The sequence below is a fragment of the Centroberyx gerrardi genome, chromosome 4, assembly GCF_048128805.1.
Source record: "Centroberyx gerrardi isolate f3 chromosome 4, fCenGer3.hap1.cur.20231027, whole genome shotgun sequence".
NCBI lineage: Eukaryota > Metazoa > Chordata > Actinopteri > Beryciformes > Berycidae > Centroberyx > Centroberyx gerrardi.
Genome location: NC_136000.1, coordinates 1,842,596 through 1,870,012, shown reverse-complemented (window position 1 = coordinate 1,870,012; position 27,417 = coordinate 1,842,596). Strand labels below are relative to the sequence as shown.

The 27,417-nt window shown below is 46.4% G+C and overlaps 2 protein-coding genes and 1 non-coding gene across 4 annotated transcripts in view; all 3 read right to left on the bottom strand.

Moving 5' to 3' along the window:
• lsp1a (lymphocyte specific protein 1 a) overlaps nucleotides 1-20,868 on the bottom strand; it is a 42,190-nt gene extending 21,322 nt beyond the window's left edge. For both annotated transcript variants that reach the window (XM_078282875.1, XM_078282876.1), the window contains exons 1-5: nucleotides 20,478-20,868; nucleotides 8,436-8,582; nucleotides 1,145-1,628; nucleotides 756-892; nucleotides 23-263 (exon numbers count right to left, since the gene is read on the bottom strand). In XM_078282875.1, the coding sequence (XP_078139001.1) occupies nucleotides 23-263; nucleotides 756-892; nucleotides 1,145-1,628; nucleotides 8,436-8,582; nucleotides 20,478-20,536 (1,068 nt within the window). In that variant the 5' untranslated portion in view covers nucleotides 20,537-20,868. The remainder of the gene's footprint in view (nucleotides 1-22; nucleotides 264-755; nucleotides 893-1,144; nucleotides 1,629-8,435; nucleotides 8,583-20,477) is intronic.
• On the bottom strand, nucleotides 10,853-10,934 carry trnas-aga (transfer RNA serine (anticodon AGA)). The gene has a single exon. It is a non-coding gene; the product is annotated as a tRNA-Ser (tRNA).
• Nucleotides 20,869-23,704: 2,836 nt separating the features above from the next.
• On the bottom strand, nucleotides 23,705-24,376 carry LOC139919277 (uncharacterized). Its single transcript, XM_078283022.1, has one exon. It carries the CDS (start codon nucleotides 24,374-24,376, stop codon nucleotides 23,705-23,707), a length of 672 nt encoding a protein of 223 aa, XP_078139148.1.
• Nucleotides 24,377-27,417: the final 3,041 nt, after the last annotated feature.

Sequence of the window (27,417 nt, the reverse complement as noted above, 5' to 3'; positions counted from 1 at the left end):
TGACGGTGTAATAACTGATCACCTCCTCTTTGGCCAGACGTTGCTGCTCCTCCTCCTCCCTCCGGCGCTCCTCTTCGTCCCGGACCCTGCGTCTCTCCTCCCTCCTCCTCTTCAGCTCCTCCAGCTCCTGCTCGGCCTCCGCCTGCCGGTGCCGCAGCTGCTCCAGCTCCTGGCTCTCCTTCTGCTGGTGGCTCCGCCGGATCTTCTCCAGCCGCTGCTCCGTCTCCAAGATGGCCTCCGCCTCGTCCGTCTCCACGGCTCTGCTGCCCAGACCAGAGACTTATTAATTATAGGCTGTCAAGTGAGGTGACACACTCTCTGGCGGCCATATTGGAGGCTCTCAGGCTACAACGGCTGTGAACAGCTGGTTTCATTTCTAAATGTACGGTTAATTTCTGTCTGTTTCTGACTGAACTGATCATTTCATCACTGATCATCTGATTGATTTAGTGTTTAGATAATGTCAGCTTGTTAGCTAGCTAACCATAGTATCTGTTCAGCTAACATCACTGTCTTGTTGTTAACACATCTGATTAGCACACTAGCTAACGTAGCTAGTAGCAGCTAGCGTTAGCATGTTCACATTAACGTCAGTGTGTTTGCTGGCTAGCATTAACCAAAAAAAAAAAAAGTCAGACAGCAGTACTATTACTTTTCCATCATTTCTTCCTTCTGTATTAGAAATAAGTTAAAGACTGGAAAGAGTCATTTTTCTAATGCAGTATCACCATTATCATGAATAGAACCAGACAAACCTGGTAGACCTTTTTGTTTTATTGTGTGATGTCACTTCCTCCTCGTCTGCGTCTCCATTGCTGTTGCTGTGTTTCGCTTCCTGTTGAAGGAAAACCTTTGATGTATACGAGACTTTCACCTCTCTTCTTTTCTCCACCTGAGAAGGAGAGATGGAGGAAATCGTCCAATGCAAAGAAGAAGGGAACATTTTTTTTTTTTAAATCGCAATTATTTTTTGTAATTTTCGCCCATTCCTGCAATTTTATCGCAAAAAACACACACAATACATCGCAAATTGCATTGCAATTTTTGAGAAATGCTGTTTTTAGCCCATTTTAGGCTACAATAATCAGAAAAAAACTTGCGAAATCCTGGTGGGTCTGTTTTTTTTTCGTGAAGGAACTCTTACCTCCTCATCTGGCATTCGGATCTCCTCCCTCCTGTTGGCCGTCCTCATATGCTCCTCCCTCTTCTTCTGCTCCGCCCTCTTCATCTGCTCCGCCCTCTTCTTCTGCTCCTCCTCCTTCCTCTCCTCCTCCCTCCTCGCCCTGTCGGCTCGGAGCGCCTCCTCCTCCTCGCGCTCCTTCCTCCTCTCAGCCGCCGTCCTGGCCTTGTCTACTTCCACCTGCTGCTGCCTATGGAGGCGAGCGGAGGAGGTGGAGGAGGAGAAGGAGGAGGAGGCCGAGGCCGAGGCCAGGACGCTCTTTTCGGGAACAGCTCCGTTCATCGTGTTCGTATGTTTCTCCTCCTCCTCCTCCTCTTCCTCCTCCGCTCCCTGGCTGAGCTCCTGCAGTCGCTGCTGCCTGCGTTTCTCCCGGCGCTGCGTCCAGTCGCTGAAGCCTTCGTCCTCCTCCAGCGACGGGGAGGAGCTCGGCTTCAGGCTGCCGTCGAACCTGAGGAGGAACGCCAGGGAGAGATGGGACGGATTATCAACTGGGTTCATCTGAAGTGAAACAGCTGTAGGTGTTCAGCCGGGGTTCGACCCAAATCTGACGTTTAATAAAAGATCAATATCGGCTCAAAACATCAGTCGAACCCTAGTTTAAACACCCAGTATTTGAATTCTACAACCAGGCATACTGGCTATGGTACAGTATCAGTACTGACTACCAGAGGTGGGGACTCGAGTCACATGACTTGGACTCGAGTCACAAGTTGAATTGCTTGAGAATTGACTTAAAGCATGAAGAGAAGACTTGAGACTTGACTTGGGACTTGAGTCTGATCTTGTGTTTGTGTAAATGACTTAGATTGAAAGTGATGAGATTTGTTACACACAAATCTTCCCTAGTGCAGCTTTAACTTCTGTTCATTTACATTTAAAAATCTAATGGGACAAGCAGGTAAAATTGTCTCAGTCCTGAACTAAGTCCACCCACTGTGGGACAGTGGGTTGACTTAATGTCAGTGGGTTGTCCTTCTGAAGTGTCGGCTCTGCTCCTGACAGCAGGTCCAGTCTGGACTACAGGACTTAGCTCTCTGTCCGTCAAACAGCATTAAGGGATTTTTGTAACGAGGGTTTCGGTGCAGAGTAAACAGAGGCTCAGACTGACAGCAGGGTGTTCAGCGCTGAGACCGTCCAGACCGGCCTGGAGACTGGCGCTGGACAGGCGGTCCGAAAAGTCTGGAATCACAGGGATAAGGAACACCAGATATTTTTTTCTTGTTGCCTTTCTCTCTCCAACGGAAATCCCATTGTTTTACACTTCTGAATGAAACCTTCGTGCATTATGTCCCGCTCCAGCATCCTGTTTCAACCAGAAATATGTCAAATTACGGAAGCAAGATGCTCTCAAAATGTTTCATTGTGACTTTGAGGCTCCTTTAACCTCCATGTTCTGTCAGTCAGCAGCTGCAGCGAGTCGAGGGAAGCTGTGAATCCAAACACGTCACTTCACCAAGTGGAAAAGCTTATGCAGAGTAAACAGCAGGGTAATAACTCTCTGACTTGATTACCTTTTGTAATCAGAGAGCTGTTAGCAGCACAGCACAGCTGACAGATGAACAGTGAACATGCAGCGCAGCTGTGATGAGGAACAGTGACAGTAGGAAATGGAAATTGCTTAAAAAACATGTTTGGAATTTGGCCGGCAGTTTGTAGCATCTGACACTGGGTCAGCATGTGGAAACAGACACTCTAATATAGGCCAATAATATCCAACCAATGTATAATGCCAGTGTATGTTATGTCAATGTTTTGTAACGCTTCACTTTACAACCAGCTATTTTTTTATGGCTGCACCAGTACATCAAGTGGAGAAAACCTAGATATCTTCACTTTAAAGATGCATCGTTTATACACATTCCCCTGTAGCTCAGCCTGACATGTTTGGTATCTTTGGAAACTTTGGGATCTTGACTAGAATTTAAAATAAAGTTCTGCGGGTTTGAACGAAGCTCGGCCGTGAAACATGTTTGTAATGACGGTCCTGCATGCGGGACCGGCAGGGCAGAAGTAATCAAAACAGTGGGATAAGGCCTCTGTAAAGCACACAGTCAGCGGCTGTTTCAAGTGTGAATAATTTGGACTCCATTAAAGCAGAGCGCCTCGGCCCCAGCCAGGCGGTGCAGCTCCCTCGGGTCGGTCAGTATTGACCCTGCTGCGGTCCGGACAGCGGACGTGTTGAGAGACCGTCAGTCAGCGCTGAAGCCTTTCCAGCTCTGCTCCAAACACCTGCTCTGCTCCACACACTCCTCCTGCTCTCCTCCTGCTCTGCTCCACACACTGTACACTCCTCCTGCTCTCCTCCACACACTGTACACTCCTCCACACACTCCTCCTGCTCTCCTCCACACACACTGCACACTCCTCTTGCCTCCCTCCACACACACTGCACACTCCTCCTGCCTCCCTCCACACACACTGCACACTCCTCCTGCCTCCCTCCACTCCTCCTGCTCTCCTCCACACACTGCACACTCCTCCTGCTCTCCTCCACACACACTGCACACTCCTCTTGCCTCCCTCCACTCCTCCTGCCTCCCTCCACACACACTGCACACTCCTCCTGCCTCCCTCCACACACACTGCACACTCCTCCTGCCTCCCTCCACTCCTCCTGCTCTCCTCCACACACACTGCACACTCCTCCTGCCTCCCTCCACTCCTCCTGCTCTCCTCCACACACTGCACACTCCTCCTCCCTCCCTCCACACACTGCACACTCCTCCTCCCTCCCTCCACACACTGCACACTCCTCCTGCCTCCCTCCACACACTGCACACTCCTCCTGCTCTCCTCCACACACTGCACACTCCTCCTGCTCTCCTCCACACACTGCACACTCCTCCTGCTCTCCTCCACACACTGCACACTCCTCCTGCCTCCCTCCACACACTGTACACTCCTCCTGCTCTCCTCCACACACTGCACACTCCTCCTGCTCTCCTCCACACACTGCACACTCCTCCTGCTCTCCTCCACACACTGCACACTCCTCCTGCCTCCCTCCACACACTGCACACTCCTCCTGCTCTCCTCCACACACTGCACACTCCTCCTGCTCTCCTCCACACACTGCACACTCCTCCTGCCTCCCTCCACACACTGCTCACTCCTCCTGCTCTCCTCCACACATTGCACACTCCTCCTCCCTCCCTCCACACACTGCACACTCCTCCTGCTCTCCTCCACACACTGCACACTCCTCCTGCTCTCCTCCAGACACACTGCACACTCCTCCTGCTCTCCTCCACACACTGCACACTCCTCCTGCTCTCCTCCACACCACACACTGCACACTCCTCCTGCTCTCCTCCACACACTGCACACTCCTCCTGCTCTCCTCCACACCACACACTGAACACTCCTCCTGCTCTCCTCCACACACTGCACACTCCTCTTGCCTCCCTCCACTCCTCCTGCCTCCCTCCACACACACTGCACACTCCTCCTGCCTCCCTCCACTCCTCCTGCCTCCCTCCCTCCACACACTGCACACTCCTCCTCTGTGCTCCTAACAGCAGTCTGGCTGTGTTCACCCATCAGCTGCACCTGCACCCACAAACACACTGCAGCTTTATCCTACAGTGGATTCATTCTAGAGTTATTAACCTATGAGCTTATTCCAGTGTGTTGACTGTACTATGTAAGTGCCTAAAGCAATAATCCACCAAATTCTAACATAAATAACTGTCTGTTCTCCTCTCTCTCTCTCTAACCCAACACTGACCCAACCCACTTTTCCACTGTCTGTTCTAAAAATGATGCGTTTTATGTTTCCGGAATAAACAAAAGAAGAAGAACTGGGTAGTTAGCATGAGCAGTGATAGCCACCATGGCTGAACAGACAACAAAAAGAGAAACTCAAACTGCAGCAACAGGAAATCTAAGCTCCGCCCACACTGTTTGATTGACAGGTGATCTGCGGGAAGTGCAGTGCAGAAACACCACAGTGAGGCTGAGGGACAAAGATGGAGACTGAATACAATTAAAAAAACAAAACCTTTGAGCATTAAACTTTAATCAAACTACATTTCATTAAATGCTTATGCAGTATTATTGTGCATTTGCAATTATAGGTATTTAACTTTAGGTTTTTATTTTTTGGTGCCCTCTTGTTTTCTTGTATTAATTTAGTTTTGTTTTATTTGATTGTTAAAGCACTTTTTAAAATCTGTATACAAATGAAATTTATTAGTAGTAGTTTTAGTAATATTAATAGTAGTAGCATTTTTATTAGTGTTATCACTAATTATCCTAGTGTGAAATGCCAAGTGTAACTAAAGTTCTTTTTATTGGCCCGTTTCAAGCAAACACTTTCTTTAACAATTAGCGCAGCGTCTCCGGCTTTCCCCCGCTCATTAACGGTATGAAAGTGTTTCCCAGCAGCAGAGAGGAATTCCTCCGGCGTTCCCCAGATCATTAAGCCGACGGACCGGCCGGCCGGCGGAGCCTCAGACGGGAGTCGCCGCCTGAACCTCCCGGCGGCTGATTGGTCGTAACGAGGCTCGACGTGACTGCGGTGTGTTTCGGTCCCGGTCCCGTTCAGCTCTGCACCGCCTCATGCTGTTTCTGTCACAGCTGCTGCTTCAGGCTGTAAACTGGACACCTGGACGCCTGGGAGGAATGTTCCAGCTGTGGTTTGTTCCAGCTGTGGTTGTGACATGTTGGGGTCACCTGCGCTTCACCTGAACTCACTCTGATTCCTCTGAAGAAACCCTTTCTCTATTCTCTCCTCTAACAGGATCCTGCTCTGCTCACTGTGGCTCGAGCCTTTCGTTCAGTTTTTCTTTGTCCCATTATGTTCTGCTGCTGTTATTTAGGGTTAGGGTCATGAAGGGGCATGAAGCAGGCGGTTCTCGTTGATGTAGTTTTCGTACTATCAAAATTTAACGCTGCCAAGCACCGAATGTCATAAACTACAGCGACCATAATTCATTACACCTGTAACGCAGTTTGAAACAGTTTGAAACAACAACAAAGCCTCCACAGGCATAGTCAACCTCTGACAGTTATTTTTGTATATATTTCTCTTTGCTGTATCCTATTATTCTTATTATTATTTGCTGATGCAGTGGCGCAATTTCAACACAACTTCCCAACCAAACTTTCATCTGATCTGATCTTATTATTTGTTGCTTGTAATGTTCATGATCAAGGAACTGAAGTTTATTCTGTCAGTGTCTCTGAATAAGAGCATCAGTTGAATTCCTCAAATGTTGATGTATATATAGCATTCCCCCCCCCCGCTGAGGCGATGACAGCATTTTACGTTTGATCCTCTGAACTTTAAAGCCGTTTGCTCCCCAGACTCTGCAGAAACATTACGTACATTTCACTGGTTTTCCCAAGCCTCTTTCTTTTATTCTTATACCAACTGAAGAGGTTAATTCCGCAATGAAATCTCAACCAAAAAAATGACCCCAACTCTGACAAAATGACAGTTAATTTTAACACATTACAGGTTGCTATGAAAGTTAGGAGGCATCTTAAATCTGCACTAGGTGAGATTTTTTATGTAAAAAGCATAAAAAAAGCAAGTTTCTGATGTAGATTTCCCACTTGAAGGGCTCTGTTGCATTTTCCTCGAGAGTTTCCTTAGAGAGACCGTGGGTTCAAACCTCCACCCTGCTGAAGTGTCACTGAGCAAAACAGTGAAACCCTACCAGCTGCAGACCCTGACCTCTGACCTGCGTGGAGGAGGGAAATCACAGAGCAAGCTTACCTACGGGGATTAAAAAAAGCTTCATATTATCGCCGCGTCTTGGAAACGAAACCCTTCAATTACCGGGCCGCGGCGGCGTTACCTCATGCCGAGTCACCGCAGACTGGAAGCCGCGCAGCCTGTGATGTGATGCGGCGCGGCGTTTGGTCCGGGTCTTTACGCACGGGGAGAAGGTGTTGGAGACGCAGGCCGTAATTAAATGTCTGAAATGAAAAAGAGCGGGCGAACGCTACGGGCTACGACACGGTGGTAGTTTCCCCGAGACACTTTGTAGTAAACATTCTTGGGAGATTGTGTAATGAGAAGGCAGCTGTGTGTCCTTCTTCACATAGAGAGAGAAGAAGAAGAAGAAGGAGGAGAAGGAGGAGGAGGAGGAGGAGGAGGAGGAGGAGGAGGGGGGTTTGCAGCTTTTCCCAATGGAAACGTTTGTTTTATGTAACCAGGCGTCCATGAGCTCAGGCTGCACAGGCCCATAAAGCAGCGAGCGTGCGGCAGGAGGGAAACTGTCGCAGCGCGGCGAGCTTCGACTCCACAGCTGGGAAACACGACAGGAGCCGTTTAAATACGACGACCAGACCAAACACACAGGAACACAACTACCAGCATCTACTGTGTGTTGCAGATGGGACGAGTCAATGAGTCATGTTCTACACTTAAAACCCCTTCTACCCTACAGAACTTTATTTTAACTTCTAGTCAAGATCCCAAGGTTTCCAAAGATACCAAACATGTCAGGCTGAGCTACAGGGAAATGTGTAGAAAATGATTTACAAACATCTAGAATTTTGTTGTAACGGTGCAGCCATAAAAAATGCTATCTTGGGTTTGAATATTTCACACACAATACACAATATGGATGTGACGTTTGGAAAAAAATATTTTTGTAACTTTGAAGCTACTTAAGAGGAAATTGAAAGGGAAACTCAGGGTGCGAGGGGTTAAGAACTTCCTGGCTTCCCACACTCACTTGGACTTCAAATTCAATGACTTTTCTTCTCTTAATTGGTGAAATTCAAGGACTCCAAATTATCATGTTTTGAGGAAAGACATTAGTCAAAATGACACACCATGGCCTCATTTTTTACCCCTGGTGTTGTCAAGTCAAGAAATCCCACAGTGTTGATCCAGAGAGCCGAGGCAGGCTGGAGAATTTGGGTTCTTTCAAGGCCAACAATTCATTTTCAAAAAAGGACTAAAAGGACTTATTTTGTTTTTCTCAATTCTACACACTTTTGAGGATTTACGAGGCCCGAGGGAAACGTGAACTTCATCATTTTGAGTCGTATCAGAGTTGTGCTCAGGATTGGAAATCACCAAATGCTGGTGAGGTTTGTCAGTGTCTGTTTTTATCCCTATGGTATATACAGTATGTCTCAGTTTATGGTGTTTTATTTTGTTTTATGGTATTTCTATTTGCTTCTATCTTATGTCTTACTTAGTGTTCTATGTGTTTTAAGTGTTTTACGTCTTCATTTTATCCGTTCGTTGACTTTAACTTGTGTCTGGTGGGTTTCCTGCCCTGCTGCTACTTACAGGCCGTCTTCTGCCAGACTCCCGTTCTCCTGAGCCGGCTCCCCGGGCGCCGAGCCGCTGTTGGTCCGGCGGAAAGCCTCTCGCGCCCGGCGCCGCCGCTCCCTCTCCGCCTCCTCGGCATCCTCGATGCTCCGCTGGGCCGTCACCCTGGGGAGGCGGGAACACACGGCAAAAAACACAAATGACAAACTGTTTTCATGAAGACTCATCTGTTACAGACGCAGACTCCCTGACTCATCCTCCTCCTCCTCCTCCTCCTCCTCGCCTCTCCCAAGAAGCCGATTCTAAACAAAGAGGCCGTTAATTCATGAAGACGCTGAGATCCGGCCAACAGAACATCTGCTGCGCCTCGGATGAGAGATGAGCAGCATCCTCCCTGCTGTTTATCTCTATGATAAACACACCACACACACACACACACACACACACACACACTTCAGCCCGTGTTAGCATGACATCACTATATTTATTGCAAACACTTAAAACCACTTGCTGACCTTTATTTATCCGGGGAAGGTTTGCTAAGCACGCATTCCCTTGCTCAACAACGCCCTGCTTCACATTCACACAGTTCAACACATTCACACTGGGAGCTGACCAGTACAACCACAGTCTGATACTGGTTTACTGATGTCACCACACAGGATTTCTGGGTAATGAAGTTCAGCTTTTAAACAGTTCAAAGTTTAGAGAGACAGGAAAGACTGGGAGAGAGAGAGATGACATGGTTTCAGCACTCATTTTCCTCCTTCATTCATTCTTGTCCAATAAGCCAAACTTTCTGTTTTCTCCTCATTTCATTGAGCTGAGTCGAGTGTTTTCAAATCTAATTCCATCCAGCATGCATTGCAAAATGATTGTGGGAAATGTAAACTAGACGTAGACAGAAGTTCTCCTTTAATGTTGCTGTTTTGGAACGTTAATGCCAAATATGTATTATTCCTCTATAAGCCTGTGTTGTATGGAAGCCCAGATGTGACATTATTCAGTTGAAATCATTAAATTGAATTGCAATATCATTTCCCATATATGTCGGCATAATGTACGACAAAATTCAAATGAAATAATACAATTTTCATTTTCATTTCCATGTTGAAAATGCATTGCTATTGCCAAAATGACTTTTAGTTTTCTCTGTACTCCAGTATGTTTGAGCCTGGGAGGCGCGGCAGGCGGACCGGCAGTCGGCGGGCTCCAGGTGGGCGTCGAGGTGTCGGGTTACTACACTCACATTTGGCTTCTGGGCCAATTAAAGCGTCCCGGGTCACTAATAGATCCCTAATGGCTCCCAGACAGAGCGTTACCACCCTCCACTCCCATCTGCTTCACCCGCTCTCTCCGCTTTCTTTACAGCCGGCTCTTAAAGGATCAACGTAGGTGGGACGTCCCGCGACCTCTGACCCCGAACATCAGCAGCAACAGACCTTTAATCTCGGCAGGCGAAGTTATGAGCCGTAACGAGCCGCAGCGCCGGCTCTTCCTCCAACTTTTACTCTCTTCCTTTCCTGCGTTCTCATCGGAGAATTAACTCACCAGTTGCGATGAGAATAAACTCTGGATCGTTCTTGTTCTGGCCAAAAAATTACTGGAAAAACAAAAACCACACTTCTATACAGCAATAGTATCATCTTCTATCAGTGAATACATCAGCACAGAACAAACCACGACGCCTCAGTCTGTTTTCAGTAAAACCTGCAGTCCATTAATGAGCACCTGAGCCTCTCTGCCACCTGATCGTCCCCCAGTCTGTAAACTGCTGTCTACTGTTTTATCTACTTTGTCATCTATTTCTTTGCATTTCATTCCCCTGCAATATGTTTTATTATTACCTCTGATTCATTGTTATTACTGCCAAGAGTGTTATTAACTAATTACATTTACTCATGTTGCTGTGATTGAGTCGCTTTTTTGTGTACTTGTGTATTTTTTAAAGTCAGTAATTTTACTGAAGTACATTCTTACTGAAGTATTGTACTTCTAACTAACCAATAACCAACCAGTCCAACCAACTAAACATAAGATTTTTAACAGTCCTCCCATCAAATAAAACTGTGTTCTAACTGATCTCCTATTGGTTTACACTATTGAATGATCCCTGCTCGCGTTATGTCCCGCCCCAACTTCCTGTTTCAACAGGAAATACATCACATTAAGGAAGCATGATGCTCTCAAAATGCTGTTTCATTGTGACTTTAAAGACCTCATGAAACAGCATCTTTAAGTTAAGATAAGACAAGACTGCACTTTATTGATCCCCTAGGGGAGATTCAGGAAACATTTAAGTGCAGAGTAATTGGATATTCTCTTGTCAAGGGAAAACAACAGAATCTGCTATTTTGCTGTCTCTCCATCAACATAGCAGCATTTCCTTTGGTTAGCACTTGTTACTGCTCTCCATCATTATCGTACCAGCTGCACGTTGTCGGCAGGATTCGAACCTGCGCGGGGAAACCCCAATGGATTTCTAGTCCATCGCCTTAACCGCTCGGCCACGACAACTCACAACTTCCCTGCCTTGATTTGATGTATTTCATGTTATTCAAAAGTCTAAACCAATGGGATCTCAGTCAGGGTGGGAGAGAAAGGCAGTTTTATTTGATAGGCGCAGTGGAAGGGCGGGACTGTTCAAAAACCTGTGATGTTTTATTGGTTGGAATTTATATTTATGCCTACTGGTGCAGCATGAGGTCAAAACTCGGGCGGGCGGGCGGGTCGGGGCGAGGATGGAGGAAGCGAAGGAAGGGACAGAGGTGAAGAGGCCGACGTGCAGCTGGATGTGGGTCACCGGTCTGTCAGCTGGTGAGAGACTGGCTGACGAACAGGGCGACTCTGGGACAAAGGGGGTATTTTCAGATAATTTACAGCGTTTGTTTTGAACCCGCTGGAATAGCAGATAGGCGGAGCTTCCTGCCGCGGGACAGTTCAGGTCAGGCGGGACGGTGACGACAGGAAAAATTCTCTTACATTGGCAAATATTTCTGGCATTGTCTTGTCCTCTGCTGCAGGACAATAACGACCTTTTATTAAATATCAGATATCATCTCCTCTGATATGATGCAGGCTCAGACTGGAAAACCAGACGTTATACACAGTTTATTTAATAATTGAATTGTTCAGCTCTGTTTTTTGTCAATTAATTCCTCATTTGAAGGCAGTAACGCATCCAAGAGTTTCAGTGGAAAGTTTTAGTGTCCCATGATGGTCTAAATTCTGTTTCAGAGGCTTGAAGAAGAAAATTCTGGGGAAACACCTAAAACTTGGGGTGGTTTTTTTTGGCATGAAAACCGAGAAATTTAAAGATTATATATTGACACAATATATCGGCTACTGGCAGCTTCAGTAATAATCCATATCAGTCGAACCCTAATTGAAACACAAAGAATTATGTGAGGCATGGCCGGCAGACAGGGTCACTGGTTTGTTCTCAGTTTGTTCTCTGATGAAAACCGCTGGGCGAGCGGGCCGCCGTCCCGTCCCGTCCCGTCCCGTCCCGTCCCGTCCCGTCCAGCTCATAAAGAGAGAGAAGGATTCAAGGCTATTTCAGCAAACTTTACCTCCTCTGCCCTCTCATTAGTTTCTCTTTCTTCAGTCGGCCTTGTGGGATTCTCTCATCGCTGGCAGCAGTCAAACCTCTGATTCAGACCGAGTGATTAATCCCCATCAGAGAGATTTTAAATTACCGGGATTACAAACGGCTTCGCTCTCTCTTCGTCTGCAGAGTTTTATATGATCTGCAGCGTTTTATATGATCTGTAGCGTTTTATATGATCTGTAGCATTTTATATGATCTGCATCGAGGATAAAAAGCAGCTAATTTTCTCTCCCTCATGTCATCATCGGGTCCGTTTAGCAGAACAATGAAGGAAAACTAATTTCACCTGAAAAGTGGAATCACATCATCATCGCTATCGACATTACGACCTTCGACCTACAACTGTGGAAGTGTTGAATGTTTTTCCAGTGACTGCAGGAGACTCCCTTGTTAATTTCAACACCTGGATGTTAAAGAGCGAAGCTGCACACCAAGGCATCATGGGAGGGCAGGAAAACACATGACCTCTGACCCCAGCAACACGTCTGAGGCAGAGGGCCCAACAGGTTTCCTGCCACAGGGGAAACTTCTGCTCAAACAGAGTGAGTCACTCACACACACACACACACACCATTTTACATTTTAGGCATTTAGCTGAAATCTTTATCAAGAGTGTCATGAGGACAATAGAGCGCTTTCAGGTGACTTAATCCTCCCTCTGGCGGCCATGTTGGAGGTCCTCAGCTCTGTGAACAGCTGACTGTGTTTCTGTCGTCTCAACAGAATTGAACAGACGGTTAATTTCTGTCTGTTTCTGACTGAACTGATCATTTCATCACTGATCCATCTGAGTGATTTAGTGTTTAGATAATGTCAGCTTGTTAGCTAGCTAACCATAGCATCTGGTCAGCTAACATCACTGTCTTGTTGTTAACACATCTGATTAGCACACTAGCTAACGTAGCTAGTAGCAGCTAGCGTTAGCATGTTAACATTAACATTCATACCACAACAAGCTGACTCAGCTGCTCTCTGCTTCTAGCTGCTTGATACAGATTTACACTTTATTAACTAACACACAGTTCTACAGATTTACACTTTATTAACTAACACACAGTTCTACATGTTCCTCCATGGAGACTCAGCTGGTTTACAGGTGATTTGTGATGTAACTGCAAAGCCTCTACAGTAAAATAAGCTTCAGTTCTTTGATCAGCAACATTACAAGCAACCAACAGCAACCAACGTACACACAGTAACACACATACCCACAAACCAAACAACATTACTACCAGCAGCACCTGCCAACAGAGCCAGTAAACCTCATATTGTTCGTCTATGTGTCTGCACTTGTCCGGGCTTCGCTTTATTGTCGTCCGGCAACGTTTCGCCGGAAAGGGAGTGAAAGAAGGATTCGCTGTCAGGAGGAGAAAGGTTAAAAGTATTAAGCCCTCAGAGAGTTTTTCTTTGTAAGAAAACACACGCTGTCATCAGCTGGATGACTTGGTTGAATGACACAATAATAACATGGTTTCCTTTAGCGGCTGAAAGCCCGCCAGGCTCTGCGGGACGAGGCGAGGAGGAGATGGTGGGAAGACGTTTGAGGGATGAAGTCATTGTTGTGTTGAGACGTGTCGGGACAGCGGAGGGCACTGAATCACTCCGACACCGCAGCAAAACACACGACTTCCCAGAACAGACACGACAGCCACCAAACAGGCTCCGAGGAAAGTCTGTCGACAACCTGAACTGGGATTTTAAAGAAACAAGCCTGTAAAGTGGAACTGCTCCTTGTCTTTGTCTCTTATTTGTCTTGTTTTACTACGTTTTAGAAAAACTACCTCCGCTTGTAAAACTCCACCGTCACCGTTCAGTGTTTTTCCAAAATGGCCAGTCACTTTTTCACATTGCTCCATGCAGCGTTGAGTAGAAACATATTACAGTAGTATTATTACTTTTCCCAGTAACATGTGGTGTAACGAATTACACCAAATTACAATTACAAAATATTAGTTACCGATCAAAATGTTTTTGAAAACTCTTTATTACCCCCTCTAAATCAGATTGAAGTTGAATGATCCAAAAACTAAATCACACCCCCGATTTGTTTGCCCTCTACTTTGATGCCGTCCAGTTAAAGGACGACAGGAACATCGGACACCGACGCCGTTTGGTTTCCTGATCGTTCACAGGAGAGAAAACTGACCGATCTGAGTGTAGGAGAAGAAGAGAGGAGGAACGGAGAAGTTATATAATGAGTAGAGTTACTAATTGGAGTAACTAATTACTAACGAGGAATGAGTCATATACATTTCTTTGGGTCTAACGGCTAACGGCAGCTGTATAGTGCATACTGCGGTGACAACTGTAAGAGAGTTGCTATGGCCAGACCACCCCCCCCCCCTACACACACACACACACACACACACACACACACACACACCCCTCGCTAAGCCAGCAGACAGTAATCACCATGTTATGGCTGGGTGTCTGCCCCCCCCCCCCTCCAGCACAAATGGGCCGCAGCTCATTTCCTAAAGTGCCAAAAGTCTGGAACCCGGGCCTCGCAGGTTTATTTGCTTGCGGGTTTTCAGTCTGAGTCTGGGAGGTGAAATGTTATTTTCCAACAGCTGAACGACCCGATGAACAAGTTTCTGTCACCAGCTCATCAGCCAGGACCGAGGGACTGAACATTGTAGTTAAATTGGAATTATTTCATAGATTATTTGACAAAATCCAACCAAATGAAAGCTGTTGGACTGTGGGAGATTGTATCGTAGGTTCTACTGTGTGCCCATATAACCCGCTACTGCATGTGTCCTTATAGCCCACTATCTATCCTTGTGGCCCATTATGTGTCCTTATAGCCCACTATCTATCCTTGTGGCCCATTATGTGTCCTTATAGCCCACCATGTGTCCTTATAGCCCACTATCTATCCTTGTGGCCCATTATGTGTCCTTATAGCCCACCATGTGTCCTTATAGCCCACTATCTATCCTTGTGGCCCATTATGTGTCCTTATAGCCCACCATGTGTCCTTATAGTCCACTATGACCTTTGAACTCTGGCGGCACCAAATAACGGCACCAAGAGTCTCGGTAGAACTGTGGTGCAGTTCGTTAATCCAACCAACTACAGGAAACCACCCCGAAACGCAAGGGATTATGGGTAGAAGGATACAGATGCAGTTCCTCATGCAGCACAAAATGAAGTCTGAACTGATGCTCATATTCAGCTGCATGCCCACACACACACACACACACACACACACACACACACACACGCACACACACACACACACTCCCTCTCTCCAGTAAACAAGCTATACTTCTGAGTCATGTGACTTTTGTTTTCAAGCCCTGGTTCCCTTGTGATTGGTCAGTGTGAACCAAATACAAAAATACAACAAAGTCAACATTTCCACTATAGTTTGGACCAAAGAAAACAAACTCCAGGTCTGACTGAACTCTATAAGCTTCAGTTCCTCTTCAAGATCGTCCAAAAATTACAAGCAAACAAAAATAAGGAGGCGGAAAGGTCAGAGTCTTAAAGCCCTGAAGGTTTTCCTGGACCGTGGAACCATCATGTCAGAGAGAGAGAGAGGAGTCACTGCTCTGTAGATCCCATCGGCCTTCATGTCATGTTATCACGTTAAGGCTACGGACACACTGATCTGAACTGTCTGTCCGTCTCTGTTCATTTCAACTCATTTACACTGACAGGACAGGACTGATGATGCTCCGTCTGTCAGATTTCCATCAGTTTTGACAGACAGGAAGTTCAACCCGCTGGACTTTTTCTGGACCGACGGATTCGTCGGTTCCTACGTTTGTTTTGTAGAAGCTAGCGGCGAACACAGAGACGACGGTCCGACCGAAACAAAGATAAAAGCCTGGTGGAGCGTTGGGATGACTGGAGGTTTTCAGATCAGTTTCTGATTGAATTCATACTGTAGAGTTTATTCGTTATGAGCAAAGCTTCCTGTTCTTCTGCCTCGCCGCCATGTTGATGCTCAGAACAAACCAACACACACACACATCTATCAGCAACAATTCTGTCTGTTTTCTGATGGATCAGTGTTGCTGCCACTTAACTGACCGAGGTGAGAGAGATAAACGGCGGTTCGTCTCTCTCCTGCTGCTCTGAGATCAGTGGTTTGACCCTTGGAAACAGGAAACTCCACACTGTTTACTTTCCCCTGTTCTCCTAATGCAGGCGACCTTTGGTAAAAACCTGGTGGGAGGGAGCGGAGGGAGAGTTCAGTGCCCCCTTCACTCAGCGGTACCCCCCCCCCCTCACCTCCTCCCAGCATTCCTCAGTGCCTTATCTCCCTGTATCGTAAACAGAGAGCCCCCCCCCCCCGCTCAGGCATGGGGGGGTTCAGGGGTCGCGGCCCTGCAGCGGCGTGTTTTTTGATGCCGGTTAGCGGAGTCGAACGGCGCTCCGCTCTTCCCACGCCGCTGCCCGTACCTGGATGCCTCCCGCATGACATCATCAGCGTGAGCCGGACGATGTCAGCGGGGAAAAGCTCTCTCTCTCTCTCTCTCTCTCTCTCTCTCTCTCTCTCTCTCTCTCTCTCTCTCTCTCTCTCTCTCTCTCTCTCTCTCTCTCTCTCACAGCGCTGATTGGAAACAGACCGGCCCGCACGCCGGCCTCGACCCGCCGGCCTCGACCCGCCGCACTGACTGGCAGACGATCTGATAAAAACATGTTTTGGGCTCGAGCCGACCGGCCGCAGCAGAGATTTGTGCGATAGTTTCTGATTGTTTTGTGTTTAGTTTGCGTCGACTGTTAGTGTGAAGTTTCCCCAGGTACTGTAGGAGTGACTCAGGTATATTTGACCATAATCGACAATATTTCCATCTAAATAAATGTCTCTTCTCCTCTCTCTCTCTCTCTCTCTCTCTAACTCAACAGTGATCCAACCTATATCCAGTTCATGAAGCTTTTCCATTTTCTGTTCTAAAAATCCTCTGCTGCACAGGAAGTGATGCGTTTCCGGTTTGTTTGGAATCAACAGAAGAAGAAGAACTGGGTAGTTAGCATGAGCAGCGATAGCCACCATGACTGAACAGACAAAGAAGAGAGAAACTCAAACTGCATCAACAGAAAATCCAAGCTCCGCCCACACTGTTTGATTGACACCACAGAAAGACAAAAGCATCAGCTAACAGTGAAAAATGAATCATGACTATCATCAGTCTGCTGTCAGCTCTGACTCACGGGACGACAGACGTGAAGCGGTGTGAGGCAAGACGCTGACGTAGTGCGACTCAGGAGGAGCGTCGGTCGGCTGGTGATGTCATCGCTCGCTCAGCTCCTCCACAGTGAGGATTACAGCCGGCTTCTCCAGCTGTTATCTGCTTCCTAAACACACAGCACTTCCCTCCACTCTCGCCAAAACTCACTCAGATCCACACTGAGCTCATCCCTCCTCACTCCTCAGGAAGAGTTACACAGGACCAAAACACTTGGTACAGTCCTGGACCAATCAGAGTGCTGAGGCCCGTGTTTGACTGTAGTTATGTTTACCTGGACACCGATAATCCAATATGAGCCCGATTAAGACAACAGTCTGAATAAGAAACTGCCATGTAAACAGCATTTTCCATAGTCAGTAAGCAGAATCTCATTAAGACATGTGCAGTATTCTGGTTTCAGTCTCATTATTGAAGCGGTTCAGACTGTAAACACCTGAATCCAACCAGGACTCTCTGGACCGCCTGACGCTCCTCTGCCTTCCAGAGGCTGAACCGGTTTCAGAGGAGAAAGAGACCGACAGCAGGAAACAGAAGGAGAGGCCGAAACTGAGCATGCTCAGGATTTAGAGGGAAACGGAGATCGTGAAGTTTTCGGTAAAGTCCGAAACCGTCCGAGTCTCCGGTGATCCTCCTCGGTCCTGCTGACCGGACTTTGCTCCGCAGCTGGAGACAGGAACATGAAGGGAACAGATCTATAAGCAACACATGGAGACACATTCATCTGAATATTGTCTTAGTTAGAATGAGGCCTATAGTCAGATTATTGCTGTCCATGTAAACAGTGTCAGTGTAGCTGTGGGGCAACAGTTTGGCTTTGAGGTTCGAGAGCCAACATTATAAGCCTCCAGAGGTGTGACCAAGTCAACTTAGCTCGAGTCCCAACTCAGACTCAAGTCTTGAGGCACACGTCTCAGTCAAGTCTCAAGTCTAAATGTCTAAATGTCAAGTCAGTGTCATTAATGTCAAGTCTCAAGTCTAAATGTAGAACAGCAAGTCAAGTCAGAACAAATCAAGAGTCCAGTATCAATTTAATATCTTAAAGAAAACTAAATATCTAGGACTTTTCAATGCAATATGGTTTTAATAGGATAAAAACTTGGTAAGAGCATCATGAGTTTGATTTCTATAATCAGTTTCAACTTCAATAAATTCAATCATTCCATACAAATTCAGAAAACAGAATTTAAATTCAGTCGTCCGCTGGAACAAATCTCATCACTTTCAATCTAAGTCATTTACACAAACACAAGATCTCAAGTCAAGACTTTAGAAACCTTTTCAAGTCATCAAAGTACAAGTCAGAGTCAAGTCCCAAGTCACCAGAACCCAAGTCAAGTCAAGTCAAGTCTTCCCTTCATGCTTCAAGTCAAGTCTCAAGAAATTAAAACTGACTCGAGTCACAGTTTCACCTCTGGAAGCCACCAAGCAGTTCATGAGTCAGAGTCGTAGAAACCTGACAGAACATGTAAAGAATATTCCGGGTTCCTAAAACGAACAGAAAGCCGGAGCAGAGCGAGGGGAAGAAGTCACATGAGACGGACGAGCCGCCGCCCGCGAGCCGCCAGGAAACAAAAGAGCAGCTCATGTGACCTTTGACCTCTGACACAGGTCAGCGACCCGACTTCCCTCTGATTCCCTTCCCTCGGGCGTCCAGCTCTCTGTCGGTGTCTCTCTCCCTACCAGTCTCTCTCTCTCCCTCTCTCCCTCTCTCTCTCCCTCCCTCCCTCCCTCTCTCTCTCTCCCTCTCTCTCCCTCTCTCTCCCTCTCTCTCCCTCTCTCTCTCTCTCTCTCTCTCTCTCTCTCTCTCTCTCTCTCTCTCTCTCTCTCTCTCTCTCTCTCTCTCTCTCTCTCTCTCTCTCTCTCTCTCCCTCTCTCTCTCTCTCTCCCTCCCTCTCTCTCCCTCTCTCTCTCTCTCTCTTTCTCTCTCTCAGAATCAGAACTTTATTCGCCAAATACAACGTACAAGGAATTTCTCTTGCTGCAGGTGTCAACATAAATCTAATAAGAATAAGAAAAATGTAAAAAATTTAATAAACTATATACAATACAAATAAAAATAAAAAGGTATGTGCTTCTGCACATAGATTAAAAGACAAGAGGCCGGGCCAAGTCTGCATCATCTTTTAAATCACTTCCTAAAACTCATTTTTACAGATTTATTTTAATGTAATTATCTTTTATTAATTGTTTTTTACCTCCTTTGATGCTTTAAATTCATCAGTCTTGTCTTGCTCTATTTCTTACTTTACTTTCATTACTTTTTCTGTCTGTTTGGAAAGGCATAGAAATAAAGATTTGTTATTTTTTTGTATTATTTCATTATTATTCTTGGTATTAAGTCGGTTCAGCAGAGAGAGAGCGTGCGGTAATGGAGACAGAAAAGCCTGAATCCCCGTCTGACCCAAAACACACCCAGTAATCCCACAGCTCCCATCAGACTGACATGTTTACCACACACACACACACACACACACACACACACACAGTCAAACACAATGCATTAGTACAAGCACAAACAGCCACATGTACTTAAACACACAAATACACACATATTAGCCCACACATACAGGTGTTAACACATTAATACACACACACACACGCAAGCAAACATGCATTAACACATAAACAGACACACACAACGCACGGGCACATACATGCATACACACACACATATTCACGCATTTACACGCACGCACATACATTTATGCACAAACACGGACACAAATACACACAAATACTAATTTATGCACACACACATACATACAAACACACACAGATACACACACACTTTAAATATCAAAACACTCCCCTTGGTTACAGACTGATGACTTTTTGAAGCAGTGATTCTCCAAATCTCAGGGAAATTCACACATGTACAGATCCATCCACACACACACAGATCCATCCACACACACACACACACACACACAGATTTATCCACACACACACACACACTCACATGACGCAGTGATTTCCCAAATCTCAGAAAAATCCATGCAGAAGTTTTCTGGATTTCTCCTCTGAGGCAAAATGATTCAAATTTCCAAACAGTGTGAGAGGAAGGATGACATGGTGTTAAACTGCTGCTGTGTGTGTGTGTATGTGGAGAGAGAGAGTGCGTGTGTGTGTGTGTGTGTGTTTGAGGTGTGTGTGTGTGTGTGTGTGTGTGTGTGTGTGTGTGTGTGACCATTAACCTGAGCTGCTGCTTTGTGTGTGAACAACAAAAGAAAAGCGGATGTTTCGTACCTCATCAGGTTCTGTAAACCCTGCTTGCTGGAGTTCCTCCTCACGATCGCGCTGGACATGTCGCTCTCTTCTTCTTCTTCTTCTCTCCCTCTGGCAGAACGCAAACAGATCACGCCGTTTTCTAGTTACTCCTCTTCTTCTTCTTCTCTCTCTCTCTCTCTCTTTCCCCTTCAACAGCGGAGGCTTTCTGTCCCGCAGCCGTCCTGAAGCCCAGAGGCCAGTCTGTGTGTGTCTGTGTGTGTGTTATGCTGTTAACACTCCTCTGGTTTCACACACACACACGCCCTCAGATCGACCGACACACACACACACACACACACCCTCTATATCACACACACAGTTTCCTCTCGACCCAGAGTTTCCCCCCTGCAATGCCTGTTGTGAGTGTCAGCGGAGCTCAGAGCCTCTCTTTAACTCTCTCTCTCCTGGAGGCTGGGTTTTAGTCACTTCACCCCCCCTCCTCCTCCTCCTCCCCCATCCCACCTCCCCTTTCTCCTCCTCCTCCCCCCTCCTCCTCCTCCCTCTGTCCTACATGTGGTTTTCATTGAGAGCTCAGAGCGAGGCCCAACATCTCTGTTTTTTTTCTTTTTGCTGCCTTTCTCCCTTCTGCTGGGTCATGTGGTCTTCCCTCCAGGGGGTGCGGAGGGTGGTGGGACGGGGGGGGGGTGAAAGACGATACACCCTCCTACCCCACATCTACTAATCCCCCCCCCTTACACCCCCTGTCCCCTCCCCAACATTTCAATCTCTCTCTGATTGCCAAAGCAGCAGATTAGCAGGAAAAGCCCGGAGAGAGAAGGAGTTTGTCACAAACAGCTCCGTGTTATCAGCCGGGGAGCCGAGACTCACACTCAAGTGTTTTGGTTTTTCAGTCCTGGGACTTCTGTGTGTGGGATATTAATGCATAGATATATAGTTTGTCTGTTGTGTAACATATAGAGTCTGTCTTTGGGCTCAGAAAAGAAGTTGGAAAGAAGTTATTAGCAAGATTTCTCAAAAGGTAACAAACTGATTTGGATGAACAGATCAGGAAAGATCAGTTGATTAAATTTCACTGATGATCTGGATCCACCATTAGACTATATATGTTACACAACAAACTATATATCTCTAGAGTATCTGTTTGGGATATTAATGCAGAGATATATAGTTTGTCTGTTGTGTAACATATAGTCTGTCTTTGGGCTCAGAAAAGAAGTTGGAAAGAAGTTATTTGTCTGTTAGCAAGATTTCTCAAAAGGTAACAAACTGATTTGGATGGACAGATCAGGAAAGATCAGATTGATTAGATTTTACTGATGATCTGGATCCACCATTAGACCATTATCGTTTTTTTAGCCATAACTATTATGTTGCGTTCATGTGCTGATAGGAAAAACCGACATCTAGGACTTCCAAGTCGGCTGCTGAACAGCGTCGCTTTCACGTGCGATTTTGTCAGAATCACAAACCAGGAAGACAAATGATGAAGAAACAAACTGTTATGGAGGCTGCAGCTTGTAGCAGTTTAACTTACTGACGCAAAAAAGAAAGAGAAATATGTGCAGTTTGAAAAAAGTGAAAAGCTATAAAAATAACTATGCAATATGTAACAAATTAGAGGGATATGGGGATATGAAGAAAAACGACGCATGTAAATTACAGCATAAATTCATATAATGACGAAATCCCTGCCAGCGCTCTGTAAAATCTGGGTCAGTACAAAGTGTGTTTGGCGTATTTGAACCAAATCGCACTGTGAATAAAACGCAATGCAGCAGACAGACATGCAGCGGATCTGACAGCTGAGCAGAACATTTTCTCATGAGCTCAAACGGGCAAACGAACCGAAGCGTGCCGTGATCTTCAGACCGTCAGACCGATCCCATAAACCTCCGACCAACACCGCTCACACACCGAGCACACGCCGCCCGTCACCTGCCGACATGACAGATGTACCGTGTGTGGAGCTGGATCGCCTTGGCACAGTTTGTCCCTTCACACCCCCCGTACGTCCCGTCGGCCTCTCCGCATGCAGATGAGCGACTGGCTGCCAGGGAGGCGAGATGGAAAACATGTTTTTACAGCCTGACGGGAGAAGTTGGCTGAAGCTGCAGAGACACCAAGCAGACCTGAACACCGCGTGTTAACAGCACATTACGTGTTGGTGGCACAAAAAGTGTTAAAACTATAAATAAACAGTAGAGGCACAGTGCAGCAGTCAGGGTGTTGAGGTCGGTGCTGGACGGGCGATGAGTTTGACTTCACTGCTGGAGACATGAGTTCAATTCCCAGCTTGTACGAAGGAAATATCTACCATGAGTCAAATTTAACTTTTTTAGCTTAAGTTTTTCTTATTTAACCGAGCAAAGCCTTTCCCAAACCTTACCCAAGTTGTTATAGTTGCCTAAACTGAACCGTTAGCCGACCTGCAGCTGAAAATGTCGCATCCAGTTCATGTTTTTGTCACAGAATCCAGTTTGTGGTGGAGGAACATGATTTTCACATAATTCATATCCACAGCAGGTAAATCTGCGTTTCAGAGTTTGTGTTAATTTCATGACTTTTTATGAGATCATGTTGGAGATAGCACTACCAGCAGGCAGCTGCAGACCTGATGTGCAGACCGCACATTCTTGTGGCTTCGTGACTCGACGATAACACAACATCCACAACACAGTTGTTACCAAAAAATACTTTTTTTTTTTTGTCAGTTAAGATATTATTTTTAACTTCTGATATACAATACTTGGCATTGCAAACAAAGTGAGAAGTGCTGCTTGTGTTCATATGCCATTTTAAGAAAGGCCCACACATGATCAACGTTCAAAATAAAAATATAGCCGCAAGCGGCCATGAAAGGAGTTCAAGCCTTTCTGAACGGTACTGACGTCGCAAGAAAAGTGTCAGTGGTTCTGAGGACACGGTCCAAATATATCCCTTGACATATCTGCCAAGTTTCGTGATCATTGAACAAACGGGTGTGGAGTTACGGCCGTTTGTTGCTGAGGCCACGCCCATTTTTGGAGTTTGTGGCGCCCCCTTCTGGTCGAATCGCACAAAATTCGGCACACGTTAGAAATGACATTCCAGACGAGGCTGAGAAGTTTGGGAGCGATTATGTAAATGGACTTGGATTTACCGGCTGTTACAAGGTTATTACACCATAGGCCCCGCCCACTTTCACCAATGATGACAAAACGTCTGATTTTGACTGGTCCAGCCTCCCTGAACATGTGTACCAAATTTCACACGGGACTGTACGTGCTGTCGACCACGGGACAGGAGTGCTCGGGGTGGGCTCGGGCGCCCGTGGCCCGGCACAGCGGACACACACACTGCCGTAGAGAGGGACGCGTCACATCTCCGGCCCGGTTCTTCAGCCAACGGGAACCGAACACCGGCTCCGACTCCCCGTTGCGCTTGCAGAAACTGCAGAACATGCGATCAGGTGAAGGAGGTGCTGGCAGCTCCGGCGCCTTGGAACGAGTCGCCTTCCTGCGCTCTTTGGCCCCCCGGGGTCCCGCCGGTCTGACGGGAGGCTTGAGGTCCTCCTCCATCAGGGCGTCTGTGGGAAAGGAGCCGAGCGCGTCCCACAGGTCATCAACTTGTCGACGATGAGCTGAGGAGCCCGTCGGTGCAGATTCACTGGGGAGATCAGGCACCGAGCGCGCCCCGATGTCGCCGCTGTGGCACACCGTGTTGACGCCCCCAGACTCCACCGCCCTGCAGAGACCTTCAGTTTCAGAACGCGGACTGGACGAGCCTGCCGGCGAGGACTCACTGGAGGCGTCTCGCCCCAGGAGCTCTCTGACGGCGTCCGATAGGCCCATGTAGTCTCGCCAGAGCTGGAAACCTTTGCTGTCCGACTCCATGAAGCGCGGTAGATAGTGAGAGAGTCCCCAAACCGTACCGTTCATTCTAGTGCCTCTCACTCAACTTTTTTTTTTTGCCTTGTCTGCCAACCTCGTTTTTAATAAGATGAGTAAAAAATACTTTTTAAAAACGCATTAAGTTGAAAAAACATAACTTTGTCCTGTGTCACTTTTTATTGACATGATTTCATTCATTTAAAGGGCAGAAAAACTGACTGGAAAATTCCTATTCATTTTCTCCATGGCCAAACACTGCACACACACACACACACACACACACACACACACACACACACGATTTATCTCTGCTGGATGAGTTTTCTGAGTGTTTGCTGGGAACTCACACGTTGTGAAGCCTTCTCGCTCTCCACACACTGACAAACACACACACACACACTCTCTCTCTCTTTTGTCTTCACCTACCCCTCCCAATACACACACACACATTCAACACACCGCCGTTGCTACGGTAACGCGTTCATCACCATTCATTCCTGGAGTGTCGGTAAGTCTTGCTCGGTGGCACGTCGGACAAAAGGGCGTTCTGGGAAGTGAATGTGCGGCGTGGACGGACCCTCCTCCTCCTCCTCCTCCTCCTCCTCCTCCTCCTCCTCCTCCTCACACGGCGGGGAGTGAAGCTCTACAACATGCAGGCTAATAAAACGTTGCCCGGCTTTACAGCGAACACTGGCTGACCTGAACGCAGCCCCGTAACCCAGACGCTCAAAAACAAACAGTCCGGCAGCGAGACACGGAGGCCGGACGGTTTATTAGAGCTGACCGGCTTTTTCCCACTCCACACTACACACAAACTACATGTCATTTCTGTCCATCAGCAGAAATGTTCAATTTTTTTTTTTTCCCCTTGCAAAACCTGACATCCACCAGTTTGACAGAAGCAGACGAAGCCTGCCTGTGCTGTTGTCAGGCGAAAACCACAAAGCTGCAAAAAGTACAGAAAATAACGCTGATTTTGTCTTTGACACCAGCAAATTCAAATTGTTATTGTAGCAAGAAACTTAAGACACCACACAGACAAACAAAGCACCAATCAGGTACATAATTAGAAGGATAAAAAATAAAAAGAATACCAATGAATACCAATGCAAGAATAAACTATGTAGGTACAACATATGTTGGCTGAGTCAGTGATCTCCTTTAAGTCCCTTCTTAAAACGGAGAGCCTTTCCTGATTTTACTTGAGTTTTAATTTCCTTTGAACTGTCTTTTATTTCCTTTAAAAAATGTTTTCTTTTCCTATTCTTATCTTTTCCTACACTGTATTGGTTTTTATACACCAAATTGTTTTTATCTGTTTTCTTTTAAAACCTGATGATTTTGACTGTTTTATTTTGCTGCCTTTGTGAAGCACTTTGTAACGTGGATTTTGAAAAGTGCTCTATAAATAAAGATTATTATTATTATTATGTTCAAATGTAGCCTACATGTGCAAAGCAGCATGTTGCACAGTATATGTGAAAATTGTTACATATGTCCCAAGTGTGTGTGTGTGTGTTACATATGTTACACAAGTGTGTGTGTGTGTGTGTGTGTTACATATGTTACACAAGTGTGTGTGTGCACTTACTAGAACAACGCACCTGAATCAGTCTGTTACTAAAGGTGCTTTCCAGTTTAAATAGTCATAATTAATAATGGTAATAATTCATATTACTGTAAATCATTTTTGTATACTGTTTTGAAGCGATTTCAGCAGGCGATGCAGGCAGCAGCTGGACGACTGTTCACTGGTTCTGTGTTCACTGGTTCTGTGTTCACTGGTTCTCTGTGTTCACTGGTTCTGTGTTCACTGGTTCTGTGTGTTCACTGGTTCTGTGTGTTCACTGGTTCTCTGTGTTCACTGGTTCTATATGTTCACTGGTTCTCTGTGTTCACTGGTTCTCTGTGTTCACTGGTTCTGTGTTCACTGGTTCTCTGTGTTCTCTGGTTCTCTGTGTTCTCTGGTTCTGTGTTCACTGGTTCTCTGTGTTCACTGGTTCTCTGTGTTCTCTGGTTCTCTGTGTTCACTGGTTCTGTGTTCACTGGTTCTCTGTGTTCACTGGTTCTCTGTGTTCACTGGTTCTGTGTTCACTGGTTCTCTGTGTTCACTGGTTCTCTGTGTTCACTGGTTCTGTGTTCTCTGGTTCTCTGTGTTCACTGGTTCTGTGTGTTTACTGGTTCTCTGTGTTTACTGGTTCTCTGTGTTTACTGGTTCTCTGTGTTTACTGGTTCTCTGTGTTTACTGGTTCTCTGTGTTCACTGGTTCTCTGTGTTTACTGGTTCTCTGTGTTCACTGGTTCTCTGTGTTCTCTGGTTCTGTGTGTTTACTGGTTCTCTGTTCACTGGTTCTGTGTGTTCACTGGTTCTCTGTTCACTGGTTCTCTGTGTTCACTGGTTCTGTGTGTTTACTGGTTCTCTGTGTTCTCTGGTTCTCTGTGTTCACTGGTTCTGGTTCTCTGTGTTCACTGGTTCTCTGTGTTCACTGGTTCTCTCTGTTCACTGGTTCTCTCTGTTCACTGGTTCTGTGTTCACTGGTTCTCTGTGTTCTCTGGTTCTCTGTGTTCTCTGGTTCTCTGTGTTCACTGGTTCTCTGTGTTCACTGGTTCTGTGTTCTCTGGTTCTCTGTGTTCACTGGTTCTGTGTGTTCACTGGTTCTGTGTGTTTACTGGTTCTCTGTGTTCACTGGTTCTGTGTGTTTACTGGTTCTCTGTGTTCACTGGTTCTGTGTGTTCACTGGTTCTGTGTGTTTACTGGTTCTCTGTGTTCTCTGGTTCTCTGTGTTCACTGGTTCTCTGTTCACTGGTTCTCTGTGTTCACTGGTTCTGTGTGTTTACTGGTTCTCTGTGTTCTCTGGTTCTCTGTGTTCACTGGTTCTCTGTGTTCACTGGTTCTGGTTCTGTGTGTTCACTGGTTCTGTGTTCACTGGTTCTCTGTGTTCACTGGTTCTGGTTCTGTGTGTTCACTGGTTCTGTGTTCACTGGTTCTGTGTTCACTGGTTCTCTGTGTTCACTGGTTCTCTGTGTTCTCTGGTTCTCTGTGTTCACTGGTTCTGGTTCTGTGTGTTCACTGGTTCTGTGTTCACTGGT